The sequence below is a fragment of the Hoplias malabaricus genome, chromosome 5 (assembly GCF_029633855.1).
Source record: "Hoplias malabaricus isolate fHopMal1 chromosome 5, fHopMal1.hap1, whole genome shotgun sequence".
Lineage (NCBI taxonomy): Eukaryota > Metazoa > Chordata > Actinopteri > Characiformes > Erythrinidae > Hoplias > Hoplias malabaricus.
In genome coordinates this window covers 34,124,068-34,148,235 of record NC_089804.1, presented here as the reverse complement: position 1 = coordinate 34,148,235, position 24,168 = coordinate 34,124,068, and the positions used below count along the sequence as shown (strand labels likewise).

General features: G+C 41.3%; 1 protein-coding gene across 2 annotated transcripts; it reads left to right on the top strand.

The window, feature by feature from the left end:
• Positions 1 to 947: 947 nt before the first annotated feature.
• Positions 948 to 23,906, top strand: rassf1 (Ras association domain family member 1). Of its 2 annotated transcripts, XM_066671946.1 has the most exons (8): positions 948 to 1,078; positions 2,775 to 2,873; positions 3,129 to 3,427; positions 6,367 to 6,488; positions 19,164 to 19,268; positions 19,653 to 19,929; positions 21,889 to 22,004; positions 22,405 to 23,906. In XM_066671946.1, exons 3-8 carry the CDS (start codon positions 3,136 to 3,138, stop codon positions 22,552 to 22,554), a joined length of 1,062 nt encoding a protein of 353 aa, XP_066528043.1. In that variant the 5' UTR covers positions 948 to 1,078; positions 2,775 to 2,873; positions 3,129 to 3,135; the 3' UTR covers positions 22,555 to 23,906. The 2 variants fall into 2 exon arrangements, with proteins under 2 accessions (XP_066528043.1, XP_066528044.1); XM_066671947.1 differs by lacking the exon at positions 2,775 to 2,873 and having other exon boundaries at positions 975 to 1,078.
• Positions 23,907 to 24,168: the final 262 nt, after the last annotated feature.

Genomic DNA, 24,168 nt, shown 5'->3' with positions numbered 1-24,168 from the left:
TGTGTCCCAATTCAGCTCTCAATAACCTGACCCCTTGAACATGCATTTTTTATGTCCCAAAAAGAGTACTTGTCCAAGGAAAAGAGGATCTCTGGTCACCGCCGAACAGTTCCAAATTTAGTTTGTGAACTGGAATGTGAAATATGGGTGAACTAACAACAGACAATGTAGTGGCGCTGCCACCTCTCTCTCTGTGCAATACGGCTGAATTAACAGTTCCTACTCGCGCATGCGCGTTTCAACATTAGGTGTCACTCAGTCAGTCAGTACGCGCATATGCCTCTTCTAGGCCGCCCTGGGCCACAATGGCATCGCCAGCGCAGTGGTTTTGCCGCGTATCATGTGAAAGGGCCCTAAATCTGTATGTCTGTAACTTTCTCTCTGTCTGTCTGTAAATGTTTCTATCATTGTCTTTAACTGTCTGTCTATAACTGTCTCTGACTGTATTTTTATTCTCTCTGTAACTCTCTCTCTTTCTATCTGTAGCTGTCTCTCTGTCTGTGAGACTGTCAGCTGTTTGTTGTGCTGCTGATTCCAGGAAATGACCTCATTAATGTGGAGAATTTAGTGACCGTACCAAATCAGACATTCACAACCAATTAACAAGAAAATCACCGACACAGACAGCTCTGTCTCCTGCTCTTTCCTTCCTGCAGGCGGGACTCATCCAGCTCCTGGTGTCACTCACCTCAGAACAGATCTACCCCTGCACCAATCTCTCTCTCTCTCTCTCTCTCTCTCTCTCTCTCTCTCTCTCTCTCTGTGAAGCAGGACAAACGATAATCCGGGATTATGGTTAATCTGAATGTGGTGCGCATGCGCAGGACGCGTGCGTGTTTATGTGTGTGTGTGGAGATTGGAGCGTGTTTCCCCATACATATACAGAGAGAGAGAGAGCGAGAGAGAGAGAGAGAGAGAGAGCGAGAAAGATTAGCATACCGGATTGAGTGAGAAGCGGCAGAGAGGAGGATGAAAAGAGGGTGCAGGTCTATGGAGCGGATCTGGATTTAGCCGCAGTTTGTAAAACACACTGCTTTAACTGGAAGTGGACTGAGGTCAGACTGCGGAGGGATACCAGGTCAGTGGAGTCTGTTCTCTGTCTGCAGGTTGTCTGTGTGTTAGTGTGTGATTAGCGCGTAAGTGTGTGTTTAGTGTGTGTTCAGGGTACAGCAGTTTTATTCATAATTACAGTAGTGTATTACACTGTTTTTAAGGCCTTATCCTCTGTAACTGCACTGATTTGTCAGTGCGCACCACTCTAACTCCTAAAACTAAAAAAACTTTAACATGCATGTAATATAATTTCCATAAACAATTCAGTACCTAATGTGTAATTTCTGTAGTTCTGAGAATTGAAAGCTGAAGTCTGAGTCCATGTTTGGACCCAAAAAGGTTAATTGCGTCTGATATATATTTCATTTCAGTGTGTTACAGAGATCCATCCCCACGGCTCTGCTTTTATACCCAGTGTTGTTACAGAGTTGATAAGCTCTGATTATGTCCTGCTGTATGTGATTATTCTGGGCCTGGCCATGACCCATTTGGCTGAAAGAAGCTGGTTCTGCTGCTTCCTGTTGCCAGGCTGTGAGTGTGTGCCCCGCTTAGGGCTTTCAGGGGGTGTTTGGATTGGGACAGAGGCCAAAAACAGGGTCCTGAGAAAAAGGCAGAAATCCACACAACCCTCAGGTCCCGCATACTGATCAAGCCTGTTTTAACTCAATGGAACCCAGTGATTAAAGGAAAATTTCTGTCACAGTCTACAGTCAGCAAGTTTAGCTCCTTATTACAAAAGTAATTCAGATGAGACCTGTTTGGCTTCTCCTGCTTTAGATTTGCACTGGAGCTTCAAGGCTAATGTTAGTTTAATATTTCTCTCAGTACAGTTTGGCTGATTTTCGCATGGGTTTCCTCCGGGTGCTCCGGTTTCCTCCCACAGTCCAAAAACACACATTGGTAGGTGGATTGGCGACTTAAAAGTGTTCATAGGTGTGAGTGTGTGAGTGAATGTGTGTGTGTGTGTGTGTGTGTGTGTTGCCCTGTGAAGGACTGGCGTCCCCTCCAGGGTGTATTCCTGCCTTGCGCCCAATGATTCCAGGTAGGCTCTGGACCCACCGCGACCCTGAACTGGATAAGCGGTTACAGACAATGAATGAATGAATGAATGAATGAATAATTATTATTGTAGCATCTTTATCAAGATGAGTGACAAAAACATATCACTAACTTTGATTTCTTCTTTGGCTGACCTGACCTCACATTATTCCTCCTCATTATTATTATTATTATTATTATTATTATTATTATTATTATTATTAATGACCGTATTAATACTAATAACAGTAGCAGTAAATAGTCTGTATATTTTATTTTCATGTTTAAAAATATATTTTCTTCAGTATTATATAATTCAATCATTTTCTTTTGAACCTCTGAACTGTCTTTTTGTTTTTTTGTTTTTTGCTCAGAGGGAAAGTGCTTCATACAAGCCTTTTTCGGGTTTCTTTACTTTCCCTGTACATTATTATACTTTCTACTGTTAAAGCAAATTTAAATCTTTCCTTTTTTCTATGTTGTGCAAAAAAAAAAAAAAACGATAAATAATGATAAAATAAAATATTAAGTGCTGTGTGTAGTATCACTTTTAACACTGTCACTGATGCTGAGAGGGTAAAGGATTACGGAGGACAGATGTGGCCCCTGCCATAATTCTGCTATAATCTCTCTGAGTGTTGACCTACTGCGACATCATTCACTATCCGTCCGTCTGCCCTCAGATTAATCCAGATGTGGAGGAGTCAGGCGGACAAGGGACAGCTTCTCTGCTCTGAGTGCAGTCGGAGAACCGAGAGGAGAGGGACATGGTAACCATGCAGGTACAACAGGAACAGAGAGACAGCTCTGAGAGTCCAAGGGTCATGGTTTAGAGTTTGACGTATGGTTGAAGACCTCTATTGTCCTGGGATGCTGTGAAGTAGCTGCACATGAAGCCTAAGGTCACCATGCCCAGTGTTAAACATGAGCTAGAGGGGTAAATAGGGCTAACACTAGGCAGAGGAACTGTGTTCTCTGGAGTGCTGAGTCTTCATTAGTTTGTCTGCATGCAACAATAGTGCGTGTGTGTGTTTTAGGCTCAAAATGGCAAAGTGGGAGCTGATTGAGCTGCAGGACTTAGCCCCTGATGATAGGATTGAGCTAGCGCCTCCGTGTGGACCTGCTGTGGATCTGCAGGTCAGGTCTCCGAAGCTCCAGCACACCTTCAGCGTGAGACTGGTGGGAGACTCTGTGAGACTAGAGGACGCTTGCTGGGACTCAGGGAGATGGGGAGAAGGACATGAGTTCCAGCCATGCAGCTACACACAGCTGACCTGGTGTGACCTCTGCGGAGAGTTTATTTGGGGATTGTACCAACAAAGCCTTCGCTGTGTCTGTGAGTATCTTATGATTCATTCATTCATTCATTATCTGTAACCACTTATCCAGTTCAGGGTCGCGGTGTGTCCAGAGCCTACCTGGAATCACTGGGCGCAAGGCGCGAATACACCCTGGAGGGGGCGCCAGTCCTTCACAGGGCAATTCACACACATTCACTCACTCACTCACACCTACGGACACTTTTAGAGTCGCCAATCCACCTACCAACGTGTTTTTGGACTGTGGGAGGAATCCGGAGCACCCGGAGGAAACCCATGCAGACACAGGGAGAACACGCCAACTCCTCACAGACAGTCACCCGAAGCGGGAATTGAACCCACAACCTCCAGGTCCCTGGAGCTGTGTGACTGCGACACTACCTGCTGTGCCACCGTGCAGACCATGATTATGATTATTATTAATATTATTATTGGGCTTTAAAGCCTTAGTTAAGTATAAAGCTAGTGGCCTACTGTAAACATGGCCGTCCCCATTTGTGAGACCCACTCTATGGAGCATAAACAGGTTCCTTTTTACGTTCCATTTACAATAAGTTTTCCATTGCAGAGAAGAACTCTACAACCAGGCAAAGAACCACTTATCTATACAGTTTTTTTCCAGTGCTTCCTAGAACTACTGCTTTAACTAAAGGACCCTTGGAGCACTTTAAGGAACCATTGGGAGTGATTATTTTTATGGTTTGGAGCTTAGTTTCTCAGTAAAATCGAGGTGAGATTATAATATTGTCACAGGCTTCAGATTTAAGAGAAAAGCAAGAGGCCTGGGAGCAGCCTGATAAGAGACTAGTGTGCGTGTGTGGGCGCGTGCGCGTGTGTGTGTGTATCTGTGCGTGACTGGTATTTGGGAGACAATCATGAGGGACTGAAAGGTTCTTGTCCACACACACCAGTGTTTTTATTCAGCACTGAAATAACACATATACGCACACACACACACACACACACACAGAAACAGAGTGAGAGTGGAAGAAGATATGACGAATCTCAGAGCAATAGGAAAGGGATGTTTACACAGAGCACATGTTTGATTTGATTCTGGTGTGTCTCTCTCTGTGTGTGTGTGTGTGTGTGTGTTTGGGACAGAGAGATAGGTTATCAGGTTATTGCTACAGGAAATCCTTCTCTTTTATTTTGATTCTGAACGGCATTTACATTCCTGAAATAAAATCTGACCCTGTTTTAACCTCTTCAGTTTTTATTCACTGGTCACAGCCGAACAATAAAGAGCCCGAAGCATGGAAAACAGTTTTGTGATGACCTGAAGATAAACACACGAATGATTGAATATAAACCAACACATTCTCATAGATCCATCTGTTCACCCCATGGCAGTATAGCTCCACCCATTCAGGCCTGAAGTTGTAAGAAGTGTTTCAACTCTGACTTCTGCTCCTGTGCAGATTTAATGCTGTCGCCTGAGAGTTGGGGAGCGGAATTGGGTTAGACAGAAACAGACGACAGATGAATTAATCATTCAGGCAAACGAGCCAAAGACTTCGAGTGACCTTAAACTGAATCTGTATATTAATAATGGGTGCATAATAAAAGGGTGGAGACGTAAACAGAGTACGGGTGTGAAATGCTAAGTCCTAGTGTCTGAATAGTGGACAGTGGAGTTGATGGGAACCAGACGTCCTCCTATAAAAGAGATGCGAACAGTAAATTGATGTAAATACAGTGCTGATGTCTGAGACAATGTTTCAGAAGACCAAGTTTAAGAAGGTGGCAGCACAGTGGTGCACCAGGTAGTGTCGCAGTCACACAGCTCCAGGGACCTGGAGGTTGTGGGTTCGAGCCCCGCTCCAGGTGACTGTCTGTGAGGAGTTTGGTGTGTTCTCCCTGTGTCTGTGTGGGTTTCCTCTGGGAGCTCCGGTTTCCTCCCACAGTCCAAAAACACACGTTGGTAGGTGGATTGGCGACTCAAAAGTGTCCTTAGGTGTGAGTGTGTGAGCGAATGTGTGAGTGTGTGTGTGTTGCCCTGTGAAGGACTGGAGCCCCCTCCAGGGTGTATTCCTGCCTTGCGCCCAATGATTCCGGGTAGGCTCTGCACCCACGTAAGTGGTTACAGACAATGAATGAATGAATGAATTTGCACTAGAAACATTTTTAAAGTACTCTATTTGGTGGAGGAATATATGCAGGGCGTGGCAAGGCAAAACAGTCCCCAGTCAGATTTACAGATAATTTTCCATCATCGTAATAATCATCACTACCATCTATTCATATAAAGCTCTATAGACGGGTGGCAGTCGCTGGTGAAGGTGGAGAGGGGTGACGCCTAGTTCCATTCACCACCACTGGAGATAAATCTCAGTAGCTGTCTTCCCCTATAAGTTTCTTTATATTTTCATCACTAGATGGCAGTGTTGTAGAAGCCTTATCTCTGGCCCAAACTGGAGGATGGTTTTTTGTTTATGTGGTGCATGCTGGGTAATAGTAAAAGAACAACACTGAAGGCAGTGGAGGATGAGGAATTCGGTGCTGCTATGACACATGACATACAGAACACTAGTATTAGGGTGGAGCTCCCCTTTAAGACACTACTCTGAGACAGTGGGGGATGCTTGTTTTTTAACTGTTCCTCCTCGTTTACATGTCTTCACCTCTTAGCTCCTCCCCCAACATCTCATTAAAGAAATGATGTCTTTCACACCATCATCCCTTCATTCCCTGTTACTGAGCTTAAAGCATAACTGGGTAATATTTTTACCATAAAATTGCAGCATCAAAAATATTGTGATGCTCAACTGAGGTGTAATAGGGAGAATAGAGACTCTTTCATTGCTACTCTGAGTTCAGTACTGCAGAGACTGCACTATGTACTTTTAGAGGACCAATACGTCCTCAACAATGGTAGGCTGTAGAACGTAGAACAGGCAGAAATCAGAGATATGAGATCCATTCTAAGTGTTTGTGTGTGTGTGTGTGTGTCCAGACTGTAGGTACACATGTCATTTTCGGTGTCAGCCGTTTATTCAGCTGGACTGTAGCTCACACACCGAGGTTGCAGTTGGACAGACGGACTACAGCGAGGATATTGAGACGGACACTAACGTGGTGAGGAGATGCTTTGTTTACATACAGATTCCCTTCCATAGCTTCCCCATAGCTCTTTTTAGGGCTGCCATGATTTATTTATTTTTTTAAACAAGGTCTTTTTTATTGTTTTCATAGTTTAATGACAGAAGCATCAAATACCACCCCACCTTCAAACACCAGAAATGTAAAAATATGCTGATGCAGTGAACTAAATGAAAGACCAATTACACACAAAAAAAAAAATCTAAAATTGATTAAATTAACAACATTAGGATTGTTAGTTAAAGTTCCACATAATGTGTGATTTTAAAAAAAATCTGTTTTATTGTATTATTAATTCATGTGTCAGGCGTTAAAGGGTTCATTTTGATTGATTTTAATTAAACAATGAATAGCAAATGATTGTCTCTGTTCTTCAGAACTTATCAGGAAAACAAAATTGAGCCGATATGAAACACTGCTCCAGAGGTCCTTGACCTATTAGTACTCTGTTCTTCATTCTGACCTTTTTACATTTCATACACCGGTGGTCATAAAAACAGCAAAACTACAAAGGCTCTTTTTTGTTGATCAGCCCAACCATGTTTCCATATTTAAAGGAACTAAGGTTGTTTCTGTTACTGTCTGAACCTTGGCTTGAAGTATGAGGTCATTCTACAGACCTCCCACACTCCTCTGTATCATCATCTTCAGCTTCTACCTTTGAATCTGTCTGAGGCTTTTGGAAAACTAAATTGAAACTAAATTTTTTTTCATAAAAATACTTTAGAATTTTAAATTGTCTAAATGCATTTTGCTGCTGTAAAGAACAGATTACATTTTCTGAATATTTATTATAATTAATGAGCATTTCAGGTAGAATACACAACATCTGTGAAATGGAAAAAAACATGCTTAGTTTTACAACAAGTAAAATCATTCCTGTCATTCCTGGAATTGCTTCAGTTTAACAAAAACTAGTCTTGAGACTTTCTCCAGGGTTTTCAAGATGATAGCAACAATTCTGTAATGGTTTGGTAAATGCATGGAAATGCTTTCACTTCATTCACAGTTCAGTAGAGAACTCAGAACACTGGCCCCAAAAGGATGGAAGTTTGTTTCGGTATTTGTCTTCATTAGATGATGAAAGAGCCACCTCCAAAGATCATGTATCATATTTGATATGTTTGGCTTTAAAGGGTTACAAGAAAAATAAATTAAGTAAATAAATAGTAATAATAAATTAAGTAAATATTAATAGAAAAAAGGACATAAATAAGAGTTGCATAATGATGCTGTCAGCTTCCAGATTTGAAACTAAATTTAAAAGAGGCTGCCAACTATTATAAAACTTGACAACAGATCCATTAAGGGTGTATCTAACCTTTTTAGAGTTTGAGATGACACATGACTTCCCTGATCCAATGGTGGGTTGGCACTCTTCCATTTAAGCAAAACCAGTCTCCTAGCAAGACGCGAACAAAAGGACAACATATTTACTTTTCATCCACTGAGAGAGGCACCTGCCGGGGCTACACTGAGCAATACAATAAATGGCAATGGAGCCACTCTCTGTCCAAATATTGAAGAAAATGTGTCAAAAAAGACTGCCAAACATATGAATGAAAGTGGCAGTGGAGTACTTACATCTATCACGTGGGGTCCAATGAAGCCGGTGTATAATTTTCAACTGAATAACAGCATGTCTTGAAAAATAGAAGAAGAAAAGATTTTCCCCAACATTTTATGCCAGACAGCTTCTGAAATTGATTCATCCAGATCTGCTTCCCACTTACTTTTAAGAGAGTCCAAAAAGGCCAAATCATATCTAATACATTTTTCATAAATTAAACTTATTGAGTGTTTTGTAGGTGTTTTACAGTCAAACAATAAACGCACACGCTAAAACACAACAAACTTTATTTACGAAAGAATAACAAAACAGATAGACTTCGAAAGAAAGGAAACACGATGACTGAGAAACAAATCACGATGGAGGAAACGAAACGAGGAACAGCAGAGACAGACTAGACTTGGAAAACAATGACGAAGAAACAGCGGAGACAGACAGACTTGATAACATGACAGCAGTAACAACAGGGACCAAAAGAGTACAAATGACCAACAAACGGGAGAGACACAAGGGAACTTAAATACCAGACACAGACAAGATACACCTGGAACAGATAATGAGAGGGCAGGGTAACAAATGAGACACAAACGAGGAGGCGGAACAAAGGCGGGACTAGGGCGGAGACATGGACAACAACAAACAGAGCCATGTGCTAAGAGAGCACATGGCAGGGAAAACAGCCATGACAGGATGAGGGCGTGACACTGTGCTGAGTCATTACGTAAACAAGTCAGAATATCACAGTTATCATGATAGTGATTTCTTTTTTATTGATATAAAAATTATGATGATATTATCGCAAACGATACGATATGGCACAGCCCTACCTGGGAACATTATACTCCTACATTAAGTGTTCAAATGAAATAAAGTTTGAGTCAATATAGAGGTTTGCTAATGACACCATGCCCCTCGTAGCGCATTTTGCAAAGGACTCATCCATCATTGATTTTGACTGTATGTATACTCACAGGACTGAAGGTGACACTAGAAACAGACTTTGTAAATGGTAAACTAGAGCATAATAAGGCAGGTAAAGAGGTGGGCAGCAGCATCCCACCTCATCCAGTAAAGCAATGCCCTGATATTGGCTGCCCAGTAATAATGTATGAAACATCCCTCCCATGTTCTGAGGCCTCTGCAAAGTAGTTCTTTTAATTCAGTTTTTTTTTATTTCAAATAAAAGTTGAGATAATATTTTTGAACAACGAATTTGGTGAAAAAAACTGGGAGACACTAAAATACGTATAAAAATTTTGGTAATAAATAAAGGCGGCAGGGAAGCCCACCTTTCAGTGTTCTGTCCCTGGGCTAGTAGTTAGCTGAAAATAATGTTGTGTGTGATCCACACTCCAAGGTATTTGAATTTCTTGGGGCCAATTTTAAAAAGGAGGGAGGTCAGTCACTATTTAGTATCTACCGGTTGGAACCCAGCGAGCTGGGACTGAAAACTGAAACCAGGTCAAGATTTGGCTAGTGGAAAACAAAGGAGGCGTGCAGAGTCATGTAGAGTCGTGTAGGTTCCATGCAGTGGAAAAGCACCATTTGAGACTGATGCGTTTGAGCTCGAACCAGTGATGTCAGGACCCCACAGAATCCTGATATTATACCTCCTCATCCTCCACTCCACGCAGTCACTTTCACCTGTTGATGTTGATGATGTCACTTCATCTGACCAGGAAGACAGTGCTCTCTCCACCTCTTTAATGGAGGCCTTCATCTGGTCAAACTCAGAAAGAATCGCCACCATGGTGTTCATGATCTCCACTTCTGCTTGTAGCTGTAGCAGTAATAACATGGAAGGGCATCAGCAACTTACGTTCAGATAACACTGGCACATGCCAATGCCATGGCATCTTACGCTCAGGTGACAGTGACATCGACTTCTTACGTACCTAAACATTAGTGTATGAGCGTGAAGGTGAACTGGTTTCAAAAGAAGAGCCACAAGTCATGAAGATATCAAGACATTGTGTTATTTCAAAATAAATCCTCTAAAATAATCACATTCCTATCAATTTTATATTAAATTTATTGAAAATGAATGCTTCTCAGATTTCATGCACAAATCATAGTACACCATCTGAATGTGTCAGTCATATAATATAGCATTAGCTGTTTCTCAATATGTGTTCTTGTCTGTACTTGTGTTCTAGTGTTCTTGGGAAACGTCATCAGTCTCAGCCCAAGTACTGTTCCGTTTAAAATCCACATCTAGTCAAGTACAGTTCAAATACCCGGATGTGTTCTTGCTCTGCCCATAATATCGAGGATGCACTGGGACATGACTTCTGTAGGCATGAGAGAGTCAGATCCCAGAATGCATTTCGCACCAACCTCAGCGTTATTGTTTTTTTCAGGCCACAAAGATGGGTGACTCATCTGCATTTTCTCAATACAAAATATGTCAAGTTCAAACTGTCGTACTTGATAGTACAAAATTGACGAATTCGACTTGCGAGTACAAAACCTCAAGGGCGCTGTGGTCGTTATGTAATTGGAATGCCAACGTACTTGTTGAGCACCACTTGTATTAGTCTTTGTATAAATGAAAGCACTGTTAAACATTAAAAAACAAAAGGTGCCAGGGAGCTCAAACCTAATAAGACTTACTCCATTACAAGCTCAGCAGCACCCCCTGCGCTGCTATGAATTTTAAGGTAGTATTGATCATAGACGAGCCCCTCCTCCTCATGTACAAAGGGTTCTCTCCAGGTGCTCCTGTTTACTCCCACGGTCCAAAAGCACACTCTGGTAGGTGGGATAGCAATTTAAAAGTGTGAGTGAATGTGTGTCGCCCTGCAGTACACTGGCGTGTATTCCAGGGTGTGTAATAACAGTAACAGACAATAAATTAATGGATGAATGAATGATCAAAAGTGAGTCCACCTGGTTCTCATCCAACAGAGGAGCTACTGCAGCACACACTGCTGAAAGAGTGAATGCTCCGTGTCTGATATACCCACACCCCTTTGATAGCTGAAACTAGATTCTTATATATATATATATATATATATATATATATATATATATATATATATATATATATATATATATATATATATATAAAACGTTCATATATGAACGTTAATTATATCCAAAACTGAAAAAGAAGTACATGGAACACCCAACATGTAAGTATCAGACAGAGGGTGAGGGGTTAGAGCCCCCATTAACTGGATTTACCGCACACTCCGTCACTCCGTTTACAAAATCTCTGACAATACAGCAGCTGTTCTTTCAGAGAACCCTCACCTTTCCTTCCAGTGTGTCCTGTAAAACAGCTCTCCCTTGTGTGTCTGAGTCCACTTCAGAGGAGCATTACACCTTTAAAGGGTTGATATCCTCCATTTTCTTGTCTTTCGTGTAAGTCCAGATCATCTACTTTAAAAGCTGTCTGTTATTTTCCTGTGTTCCTCTGTAAAAATGTCAAAAAAAAACAAAAAACTGGAATGTACGTCCCTTTTAAGTTATAAATTTTCCTTTAGTTAAAGGGAACATGTAGCATTATGAGGAAACTAAGTTTCTGCTGTGCATCTTTTAAGGTGGAATTGTGTGTTTGATGAAAAAAACGACTGGTGTTTGGACACGGCTGAACGTGGTACAGTTAACTGTAAAATTTTATTCACTGTTTGAATTACCACAGAATCTCATTTGTTTAGATTTGTAGCACTTTCAGTAGTTAGCCGTCTCCTGAATCTGGAGACATTTCCACTTTATTTGATGCAAAGCAGCAAAAATAAGTCAATATTAGAGAGAGAGAGAGAGAGAGAGAGAGAGAGAGAGAGAGAGAGAGACTGTCTAGCATACCGGACTGAGAGAGTTTTTTTTCTTCCCATTTACAGACACTGGGACTTTTTAAAAAGGTTGGACTGGTTTTGTAGGGCTGTGCCACATCGTATCTTGCACAGTAATATCAAAAATATTTTTAAATGATAAAAAATCAATGATATTCTGACTTGTTAATGTAATGATGTCATACATTTGCATGTAACATGGCATACATTCATAACATAAGTCATTTAGGCACAGTGAAGTACGGAGGAAATTTGCTTCAAAAGAGGAATGTCTTCAGCCTTGAGGAGGAGGTTTGGAAATAAAATATCAGATGTACAACACAACACTGCAATAATAAGATATGAAAGAAGCCTGTAACAACAAAACAGACAAACACAACTTATCTGTTTCACCACCTTGAGCAGAGGCACCCAGTTGAGTACCTGGAAAGTAAAAAATGCCATTAGGAGAGTTTAACAGACAACGTGAGCTCTGACCCCAGCAGACAGACCACACTGACTCAGCATAGCAACTGTTTTTATTTTATACAATGTCAAACCTTGATAAGTTATGGTTGTTTACAAAATCAGCAAATGTTTACACATTTATTTGTTGTTTGTTCTTAATCTAGTACAACTAGATTTGTACTAAAATAAAATATTATTAAATATAAATACATATTTTCTAATTTAATAAAATTAATATTGATATATAACATATATTTTGTGGCCATAGTCTAATCTCAAAAATGAAAATGAAAAAGTATTTTTCAATGTTTTTTTTCATATCGCCAAGGATATTGTTATCGCCAAAATACCCTGAGATATCGTGATATTATTTTAGGGCCATATCACCCAGTCCTAACGGTTTCCAGCACAAACTGAAAGCAGCAGATGGCAAGGAGACATCTTCTGGATTTAAAGCTTTATCTTTAAAGGGCCTATACTTCCCTTTATTCCCCCTATTAGCACCTAAAACATTCAAAAATCAAGGATTTGTTTTTAGTTCATTCCCCAGTCTTTGTTTCTCGCTCAGATTTAACCCTGCTGTTTCCCTTACTGTCCCTTTAAGGCTCGTGTATGTAAATGAGCAGAGCTCTGAAAGGAGGACTGAAGTGTCCTGTTTGATGAGGCAGTAATGTAATGAGGGCTTGAGGGGGGGCCATAAACTGGGTCTCTGGTGGGGGCAGGAGAGCAGACAGCTGGTCAGAGAAAAAGATAATTGCCCCTTATACACACACACACATACACACTCATAACATTAACATACATTTATTTTATGGAGACTTACCTCAACATTATCCCTAAATTAACTATTACTCTAACTCTACTGACTACTAGTCACTAGTAACTCTACTACTACTAGTCTAACCCTAACTTTAAAACATGATTTTCTTTTAAATGTAATGGTTTATGTAAGAAAAGCAATGTCTGGTTTAGATGGAACTGAGATACAGCAGCAATGTGTTTTCTTTCCTCTGGTCACAGCAAACTAACCTATAAACAATGACCTGTTACACAATCATTTATTAAAGATACTGTAGGATTAGATATGTCATCATCATAACCATGTTCTGTATAACAAAGTTAGAGCAAATCTATATTCATTCATTATCTGTAACCACTTATCTAGTTCAGGGTCGCGGTGGGTCCAGAGCCTACCTGGAATCTTTGGGCACAAGGCAGGAAGACACCCTGGAGGCACCAGTCCTTCACAGGGCAACACACACACACGGACAATTTTGAGTCGCCAATCCACCTACCAACGTGTGTTTTTGGACTGTGGGAGGAAACCGGAGCACCCGGAGGAAACCCACGCGGACACAGAGAGAACACACCAACTCCTCACAGACAGTCACCCGGAGCAGGAATCGATCCCACAACCTCCAGGTTCCTGGAGCTGTGTGACTGCGACACTACCTGCTGCGCCACCGTGCCGCCCTACTTACTTAATTTTTTACCACAAATGGTTGCATTAAATTAAATCCACATCCAGAGATATAATTTGAGAATGAGTAGATGGTACTTAAATGATATATTTGGATGTATATCCATCCATTATCTGTAACCGCTTATCCAATTTAGGGTCGCGGGGGGTCCAGAGCCTACCTGGAATCATCGGGCGCAAGGCGGGAATACACCCTGGAGGGGACGCCAGTCCTTCACAGGGCAACACAGACACACACACATTCACTCACACCTACGGACACTTTCGAGTCACCAATCCACCTGCAACGTGTGTTTTTGGACTGTGGGAGGAAACCGGAGCACCCGGAGGAAACCCACGCGTACATGGGGAGAACACACCAACTCCTCACAGACAGTCACCCGGAGTGGGAATCAAACCCACAATCTCCAGACCCCTGGAGCTGTGTGACACTACCTGCTGTGCCACCGTGCCGCCGCTATTTGGATGTATATGATTTAATTTAATGCAAAACGTCTGCATAAAAAAGTCTTAGTTTTGAGTAAAGTATATTATAACTGATATTACATCATTCAAAGAGATGACACTTTATCTTCTGTTTATTATGTTTATTTTATTATCATAATATAATAACTCTTTTTGCTGAGTGAATTGTCTATGGAGATAATGGGGGTCTCCTGATACAACCCTGTGACTGGGTGGGCTCACAGGGGGTGGGGTTAAATAAGTGTAAGGGGCGGAGCGTTCATTATGCTCAGGCTGCAGTGAGAACATCAGCAGTGCAGACACAGTTAAAGTTGCCGTCCTGTGCAGACTTGTGTGTGTTTGTATTTTGTGTGTGTGTGTGTGATGTCCTGCAGCAGCTCGAGCAGTGGATACTGCAGCACAGACTCAGACTCAGAACTTGAAATTTACACACCACACAATTCAGCTCTTAGGAAAAAACCCAACAGGGCAGAGGTGAGGAACTACACACACACAACAACACAAACATATAGTCTCAGTCTTCCTATTACTTTACTACTTTACTTTACTAACTTTACTAATGCTCATGGGACCGTCGGCCCTCAAATCCCCACAACTATGTTTCAGCATCTAGTGTAAAGTCTTTTTAAAATAGTGAAGACAGTTACTGCAGAAGAAACTCTGGAGGAGCAGGTCTCCACACACACTTTAGTCCACAGAGTGTGTAGAGCTATTTACAGAGATTAACTTGGGCTGGGTGGGGTACACTGATATATTACCATTATTGTGATAAACCTTGTTATTATGATAAACAGTGTGTGCATGTTGTTATTTTTTAAAAGACAATACCACCCCCATATTTCACAGCAGACAGAGCAGAATAAGTCCTGATTAAATTAGGTTACATTAGAGTTAGATTTGTATGAGGTAGATGTAGGTTATAATCAATGAAATCATCATTTTAAAGGATTTTCTGTGTCAGAATATTGTGACCCATAATGTATTTATATTTGTCAAGAGTTACTCTATTTACCTTATGCCACACTTCTCATTTAAATATGAATAAACTCTGTTAACGGCAGACGGATCAAATCAGATCAGACACCACCGTGACGTTTGTCTCAGTCTTAAACTAATTACATCAGGGTTCAGCATGAATAAACACCCAGGAGAAAACACCACAAACACACACTTAGACAATGGCCCATCTGCTGTTTTCTATAGAACTCAGACTCGACTGACAGACATGTGTTCCTTTATTACCGCATCTATATTTTCTCCCATCCGCCACACCATATATTACCTATTACAGCAGAAACTGATCTGATGCAGTGCTCCACTAACATACACACCAGGCAAAGACTGGGGATGCTTACTGGTCTCAGTTCAACACATGAATTTTCACTTTTTCATTCACAGTTTGTGTTTTATCTAACACTGGACCTGGGGCAGCTGCCACATGTTCATATTATAATCCTCATTAACCAATTCAGATTTTTTGCTCAGATGGGTTATGGCAGATCTTAACTCTTCATAAATGAAAATGACCTGTGACTTAAATCTGATTGGGAAAGATGGGATTTCACACATCCACACAGTCCTGAAAAAATCTGATCAGTTTCACATTAAGGCAATAAATCTGTAACCGCTTCTCCAATTCAGGGTCACAGTGGGTCCAGAGCCTACCTGGAGTCACACACCTACCAACGTGTGTTTTTGGACTGTGGGAGGAAACCCACACAGACATGGGGAGAACACACCAACTCCTCACAGACTGTCACCCGGAGCGGGAATCGAACCCACAACCTCCAGGCCCCTGGAGCCGCGTGACTGCGACACTACCTGCTGCGCCACCATAATAAATTCATGTCATTGGCAAAAAACATGAATGAGATTGTGATTCTGTCAGAATCATTGCGTATGATTTTGAAGATGTAATTTAATGTATTTTCATTCATTCATTTATTTATTTATTTAATATTGGGTGACAAGGCAGGAACACACCCTGGAGGGGTGCCAGTCCTTCGCAAAGCAATTTAATATATTTATTACTTTTAATTATTGATGTGGGTGGCACAGTGGCGCAGCAGGTAGTGTCGCTGTCACACAGCTCCAGGAACCTGGAGGTTCAAGTTCCGTTCTGGGTGACTGTGAATAGTTTGATGTGATCTCCCCATGTCGGCTTGGGTTTCCTCCGGGTGCTTTGGTTTTCTCCCACAGTCCAAAAACACACATTGGAAGGTGGATTGGCGACTCCAGTATTGTCCATAGGATTGAGTGTGTGTCGCCCTGTGAAGGACTGGTGCCCCCTCCAGGGTGTGTTCTTGCCTTGCGCCCAGTGATTCTGGGTAGGTTCTGGACCCACTGTGACCCTGAATTGGATAAGGGTTACAGGCAATGAAGAAATAAATGAATTACTGATGTACAAATAAATCAGTGTGAAAAGACCTGTATAGTAGCTCTACCGACACCTTGTGGTGAGTTAGAAGTATGACACCTTGTGGTGAATTCGCAATATTACAGTCTACAGTATTTCTGTTCAGTTAATTAGCTACATTACAGTCTATAGTATCTCTACTGACACCCTGTGGTTAATTTGCAATATTACAGTCTACAGTATCTCTACTGACACCTTGTGGTGAATTTGCAATATTACAGTCTACAGTATTTCTGTTCAGTTAATTAGCTACATTGCAGTCTATAGTATCTCTACTGACACCCTGTGGTTAATTTGCAATATTACAGTCTACAGTATCTCTACTGACACCCTGTGGTTAATTTGCAATATTACAGTCTGCAGTATCTCCACTGACACCTTGTGGTTAATTAACAGTGTTAAAGTCTACAGTATCTGTACTGACACATTGCAGTTTATTAGCAATATTACAGTCTACAGTATCTCTACTGACACCTTGTGGTGAATTTGCAATATTACAGTCTACAGTATTTCTGTTCAGTTAATTAGCTGTATTACAGTCTATAGTATCTCTACTGACACCCTGTGGTTAATTTGCAATATTACAGTCTACAGTATCTCTACTGACACCCTGTGGTTAATTTGCAATATTACAGTCTGCAGTATGTCTACTGACACCTTGTGGTTAATTAACAGTGTTAAAGTCTACAGTATCTCTACTGACACATTGCAGTTTATTAGCAATATTACAGTCTGCAGTATGTCTACTGACACCTTGTGGTTAATTAACAGTGTTAAAGTCTACAGTATCTCTACTGACACATTGCAGTTTATTAGCAATATTACAGTCTACAGTATCTCTACTGACACCCTGTGGTTAATTTGCAATATTACAGTCTACAGTATCTCTATTGACACCCTGTGGTTAATTTGCAATATTACAGTCTGCAGTATCTCTACTGACACCTTGTGGTTAATTAACAGTGTTAAAGTCTACAGTATGGGTACTGACACATTGCAGTTTATTAGCAATATTACAGTCTACAGTATCTCTACTGACACTTTGTGGTTAATTAGCAATGTTACAGTCTACAGTATCTCTACTGACACCTTGTGGTTAATTAGCAATATTACAGTCTACAGTATCTCTACTGACACCCTGTGGTTAATTTGCAATATTACAGTCTACAGTATCTCTACTGACACCCTGTGGTTAATTTGCAATATTACAGTCTACAGTATCTCTACTGACACCCTGTGGTTAATTTGCAATATTACAGTCTTCAGTATCTCCACTGACACCTTGTAGTTAATTTGCAATATTACAGTCTACAGTATCTCTACTGACACCCTGTGGTTAATTTGCAATATTACAGTCTGCAGTATCTCTACTGACACCTTGTGGTTAATTAACAGTGTTAAAGTCTATAGTATCGGTACTGACACATTGCAGTTTATTAGCAATATTACAGTCTACAGTATCTCTACTGACACTTTGTGGTTAATTCGCAATATTACAGTCTACAGTATCTCTACTGACACTTTGCGGTTAATTAGCAATATTACAGTCTACAGTATCTCTACTGACACTTTGCGGTTAATTAGCAATGTTACAGTCTACAGTATCTCTACTGACACCTTGTGGTTAATTAGCAATATTACAGTCTACAGTATCTCTACTGACACTTTGCGGTTAATTAGCAATATTACAGTCTACAGTATCTCTACTGACACCTTGTGGTTAATTAACAATATTACAGTCTACAGTATCTCTACTGACACTTTGCAGATAATTAGCAATATTACAGTCTACAGTATCTCTACTGACACCTTGTGGTTAATAAGCAATATTACAGTCTACAGTATCTCTACTGACACCTTGTGGTTAATTAGCAATATTACAGTCTACAGTATCTCTACTGAAACTTTGCAGTTAATTAGCAATATTACAGTCTACAGTATCTCTACTGACACCTTGTGGTTAATTAGCAATGTTACAGTCTACAGTATCTCTACTGACACCTTGTGGTTAATTAGCAATATTACAGTCTACAGTATCTCTACTGAAACCATCCATCCATTATCCATTATCTGTAACCGCTTATCCAATTTAGGGTCGCGGGGGGTCCAGAGTCTACCTGGAATCATCGAGCGCAAGGCGGGAATACACCCTGGAGGGGACGCCAGTCCTTCACAGGGCAACACAGACACACACACATTCACACCTACGGACACTTTCGAGTCACCAATCCACCTGCAACGTGTGTTTTTGGACTGTGGAAGGAAACCGGAGCACCCGGAGGAAACCCACGCGGACACGGGGAGAACACACCAACTCCTCACAGACAGTCACAACTTTGCAGTTAATTAGCAATATTACAGTCTACAGTATCTCTACTGACACCTTGTGGTGAGTTAGCTGTATTACAGTGTACAGTCTCTCTGTTGTATTTTATCACTCAGAAAGTGATGGCCTGTCCTCTGTGTGTCTCCTCAGGATGATCCAGTGGACTGGAGGAGGAAAGAGCTCTCACTCACTGAGGTTCAGCAGAAAATTAAAGAGTACAATGCTCAAATCAACAGCAATCTCTACATGACTCTGGTGAGTGTCCATAATTTCAATGTGTCTATAAATACATCCTGAAACATAAAGTTTTTACCAAATCAATATCCAGAATTTCCTCAGATCAAATCTTGAGGCAGATGACATGAATCTTCAGAAAATAAAACAGATCATTCAGAGATTACTTCAAACATGCTACACTACTATTACTATTATCACTAATTGAAATATTGTTTATACAGTTAAACAAAAAAAATTAATTAATATGACCTTGTTTTTATTGTTTTGTCAATAGTGAATTGAGCTTAAAGAGTATATGGAAATATCTTGATGTTTTCATGATGGTTGTCATGGTAATGTCTCTCTGTCTCTCTCTCTCTCTCTCTTTCTCTTTCTCTCTCTCTCTCTCTCTTTCTCTGTCAGAATCGTGGTGGGTTGTACACTGGTTTCATTCAGGTCCAGTTTAAACTCTCCCGGCCTGTGTCCCTGCCACAGCCCCATAGCCCCTCCCCCTCAGAGGGGGCAGGGCTCCTTCAGCGCAGGACATCCTTCTACCTGCCACGAGACACAGTGAAGAAGCTACACGTGAGCTCACAAACTCATGTCCGAGAGGTCATCACCGCTCTGCTCCACAAGTTCACTGTCCTGGACAATCCGTCCAAATACGCCCTGTACGAGCGGGGAGAGAGACACGGACAAGGTCAGTATCACCGCTCTACTGTCTCACTCCACTGCCTCACTCTAATCTCTCACCACCACTGTCTCACTCTACCCTCTCACCCAAATGTCTCACTCTACTCTCTCACCCCACTGTCTCACTCTTTGCTCTCACCCCACTGACTCACTCTACTCTCTCACCCCACTCTCTGACTCTACTCTCTCACCCCACTGTCTCACTACTCTCTCACCCCACTGACTCACTCTACTCTCTCACCCCACTCTCTGACTCTACTCTCTCACTCCTGTCTCACTCCACTGTATCACTCTACTCACTCACCTCATTTTATAGTCTCTCACTCTGCTCTCTCACGCCACTCCCTCACTCCACTGTATCACTTTGTTTTCTCATCCCACTCTCTCACTCCACTCTCTCACCTCACTGTCTCACCCCACTGTCTCACTCTGCCCTCTCACTCTATTCTCACCCAACTCTCTCAATCCATTGTCTCACTTCACTCTCTCATGCCACTCTCTCATCAAACTGTCTCACTCGTGTCTCATTCCACACTTTCACTCTACTCTCTCCCTCCACTGTCTCACCCAACTGTCTCAATCCACAGCTCTTTATACTGTCTCAATTCACTCTATGACTCCTGTTTCACTGCACTGTCTCACTTCACTGTGTCAATCCACTGTACCATTCCACAGGTCTTCATATTGTCGCACTTTACTTTTTCACAGCCTGTCTCACTCTCTCACTCCAATGGGTAAGCATCAGTACTTAAGGCTCTCACATCAATTAACTTTCCCCTCTCTCTCCCTCCTTCTCTTTCCCCTTCTCTCTCCCTCCCTCTCTTTCCTCCTCTCTCTCTCTCCCTCTCTCTCTCTCTCTCACTCTCTCTCTCTTTCTCTCTCTGGAGAGGGACAATGCTGAACATTATGGACTGGATGAGCTTCTGTTTTCAAACCCTTTTCTGCTTTATCAGAACCTCCAGTTGGGCATGATTGGCACAGCCTTCTCTACGGCCGGAGTCACAGGTTTTAGACATCTGATTGACATAGATCAGAGAAATCAGTCGGTCAAATGCCCAATACATTTAAAGCCTTAGCTTCTTTAGCTGGTGGTCTGGCCCAGTCCCCTTTCCAGAACTCCGTGTGAGCCTGTGTGTCCCTGAGACTGTGAGCAGTGGTGGTCAGTTTCTCTCCATGGGAGGCTTACAGAGGATGGTTTTCTCCACATCTGGTAAAACTGCGCTGTACCAGAGCTGTGCGAAGACTGCTCACTTCCAGGAGCTGGCAGGACGCCATGACTCTAAGTGAAGAGCCTGTCTTTCTGTTCCTCAGGGCGTGAGGCCTTCGTGGAGGCTCCTGTAAAAAAGCCCTCTGCCCAAACATTGTGGGGACCTCCCGTGGAGGATTTTGCACTGTGCTGTACCCACTAATGACTTTGTGTCTAGGTTTAACCCTTCAGTTCTTCCACAATGTAGTTTCTGTAATAACCCTGACCCTGTGTTTCACATGTTCTCTGAATGCTCCTGGCTGCTGCCCTTGTTTGAACTCCTGGGCCAAGTTCTCAGAGGCCTAGGCTTTCTGTTCTCCTCCACTCTGTTTGAAGCGATTTGGAAGTCTTTCAGTTTGTGGTCTGAGGGAAAGGATACAGACACAAGGAGTCACATCTGAGAGTGGAGTTTCTGACATGGCTTACTCTGAGGAGAAATTGTGTATTATTTGAAGCTTTATGTCTCTTGTTTATACAAATGTGCTATAGTTGCACTGGTGAAATGCTGGGCATGTGTGTGTGTGTGTGTGTGTGTGTGTGTGTGTGTGTGTGTGTGTGTGTTAGCTTGCCCTGTTATTTCTATTTCTTTTTGGGTTTTTTTATTATTGAAATTTTGATTATCAGAATTTTTAAAACATGATTTAAATAAAAGGGGTGTAAAAAATGTCTCTCTCTCTCTTTCTTTCTCTCTCTCTCCCTCTCTCTGTCTCCTTCTCTCAGTGTATGTGAGGAAACTGTTTGACAAGGAGTGTCCGTTATTCCTGCGTCTATGTGCTGGACCCAGTGAGAAGACCCTCAGCTTCGTCCTGAGGGAGAACGAGAGTGGAGAAGTCAATGTGAGTCATGTTTACACGATACAAACACTCTGCACAGTGTAACTTTAAAACAACATTAGCCTCACATTTTCAGTCAAATCTAACAGCACAAACGTCAGACTCTGTAACTCAGTCTTGACTGATCTGCTGCTTCTGAAATAGGGGATTTTGGCTAGAGAAATAATAATCAGACTGGAGAGGTGGGCTTGGAAGTGTGTGTGTGTGTGTTTTCACTACCATAAATGAGTTAAATGCAGAAAATAAATTTTATAGAATTAATAAAGTAGCAATCGTTCTTCTTTTTCTTCTTCGTCTACTTTAACGCAGATCTGAGAGTACTGCAGTAACTATTCCTTGTTTTCTCTCTCTCTCTCTCTCTCTCTCTCTCTCTCTCTCTCTCTCTCTCTCATTTTTTTTTTAGTGGGAGGCCTTCAGCCTGCCCGAGCTGAGGAACTTCCTGAGGATCCTTCAGAGAGAGGAAGAAGATCACGTGCGGCAGATTGTCCAACGCTACTCTCTGGCCCGGGACAAGATGAAGGAGGCGATAAGGAATTTCAGCTCCCCAGGATGAATGAGAAGGAGCAGATTTAGTTGAACTGGACATGATCTCACTGCTGGACATGGCTGTAGCTAGAGTGTTAATGTTAAAGTCACCACCACCTGAAATCCAAAGGGCTGCTGGAGGTGCACAGGTCAATAGAGTGCCTCCTACTGAAGAAAACACAGCCGGCAGAACTTTCTGGACCGGAGGAAGAATCAGGGGTCTGTCTCAGAAAGCAGGGTTTACTGGTTAGCAAGCAGGTCATAGTCAGATGGGGTTCATCACTCAGTATCAACAAGTACTGTCTTCACCAAGATTCCTTCATTTGACACACTTAAAATTTGATTAAATATGGTCACCGACAAAATGTATCATAATAAATAGGACCAGGTCTTTTGTGAAACACCCGCAGTAAACAAAGTGGCATGTGTCCAGAAACAAGTTGTTAACAAGTTAACAAGTTGCTACAAACAAAAATTCAAACAGAACTGGTGATTATCTTTTAAATTTACATACACTTTTTTATCCCGGTTAGGTCACACAGTGCGACCTAGCATGAAAGATGTGAAGTTTGAAACCAGCCACAGCTTCTCTCTGAACTGCTGCTAACTCCAGATGACTGGAGCTCAAAACAGTTTGAAGAGGACACTAACTGCCCAGTTACTTTATCTCACATAGCTGTCGCCAGCATTGGTTAGCATCCAGCTAAGAAATAGCACCCAGACAAAACAAAAAGACTCTTGGACCCTAGCTTATGGATGGCTGTGGCATCGTTGGAGACTGAACTTATGATCAGACACCTTGATTAACATAAACATGCTTTCTGAGACAGCTATTTATGTAAATGTTTTATTTTTATTATTATTATCATTTACCTGTGACTATACACTGGGAAAATAAGCCTGGAGCTGTTGTCGATGCTGCTGAAGAAGCTGAAAGAATTTTCTAAAAGCTTCTGAGGTTGAACAGCTGTGTGTTAAAAGCTATAATCCTGTGATATTATATCAAGGTGAACCAGGTGTTGTATTTGCAAATTCCACAGGTGTGAATGACAGAGTAAGTGTGTGACACCCTGTGATGGATTTGTGTGCTGCCAATGTGTGTTCCTGCCTTGTGTTTGTAGAAAGATTTATAGAGGATGAATGAATTACCTCCTGTAACATGGACTTAATGACTTTACACTGTTGTTTTTAAATAATTAAATAAGCACTTTTTGTATTGTGGAAATATCATTTAATCCAGGAAGAAAAACTCAAAAACACTGAAACCTCTTAATCCTAAAACCTCATGAAGATTAGATTTTTTAACATGAATGATTGTTATTATAAAAATGTGATTCTATTACATTTTTATATGGAAGAAATCACTGCGCTGTCTCGTGATTTGGCAATTACCTATTTGACAGTGATATTACTGACCACAAATAATTAAATACTTACACACACACACACACACACAGATATATATATATACAATAATTATATATATATATATATATATATATATATATATATATATATATATATATATAACAATTTTATATATATATATATAATATTTCTTATTTTTTTTATTAACACCACACCCAAAAAAAAACTTAAAGCCTCCCAGAAGAGAAATATTCATATTTTAGAAGCAAAAAGT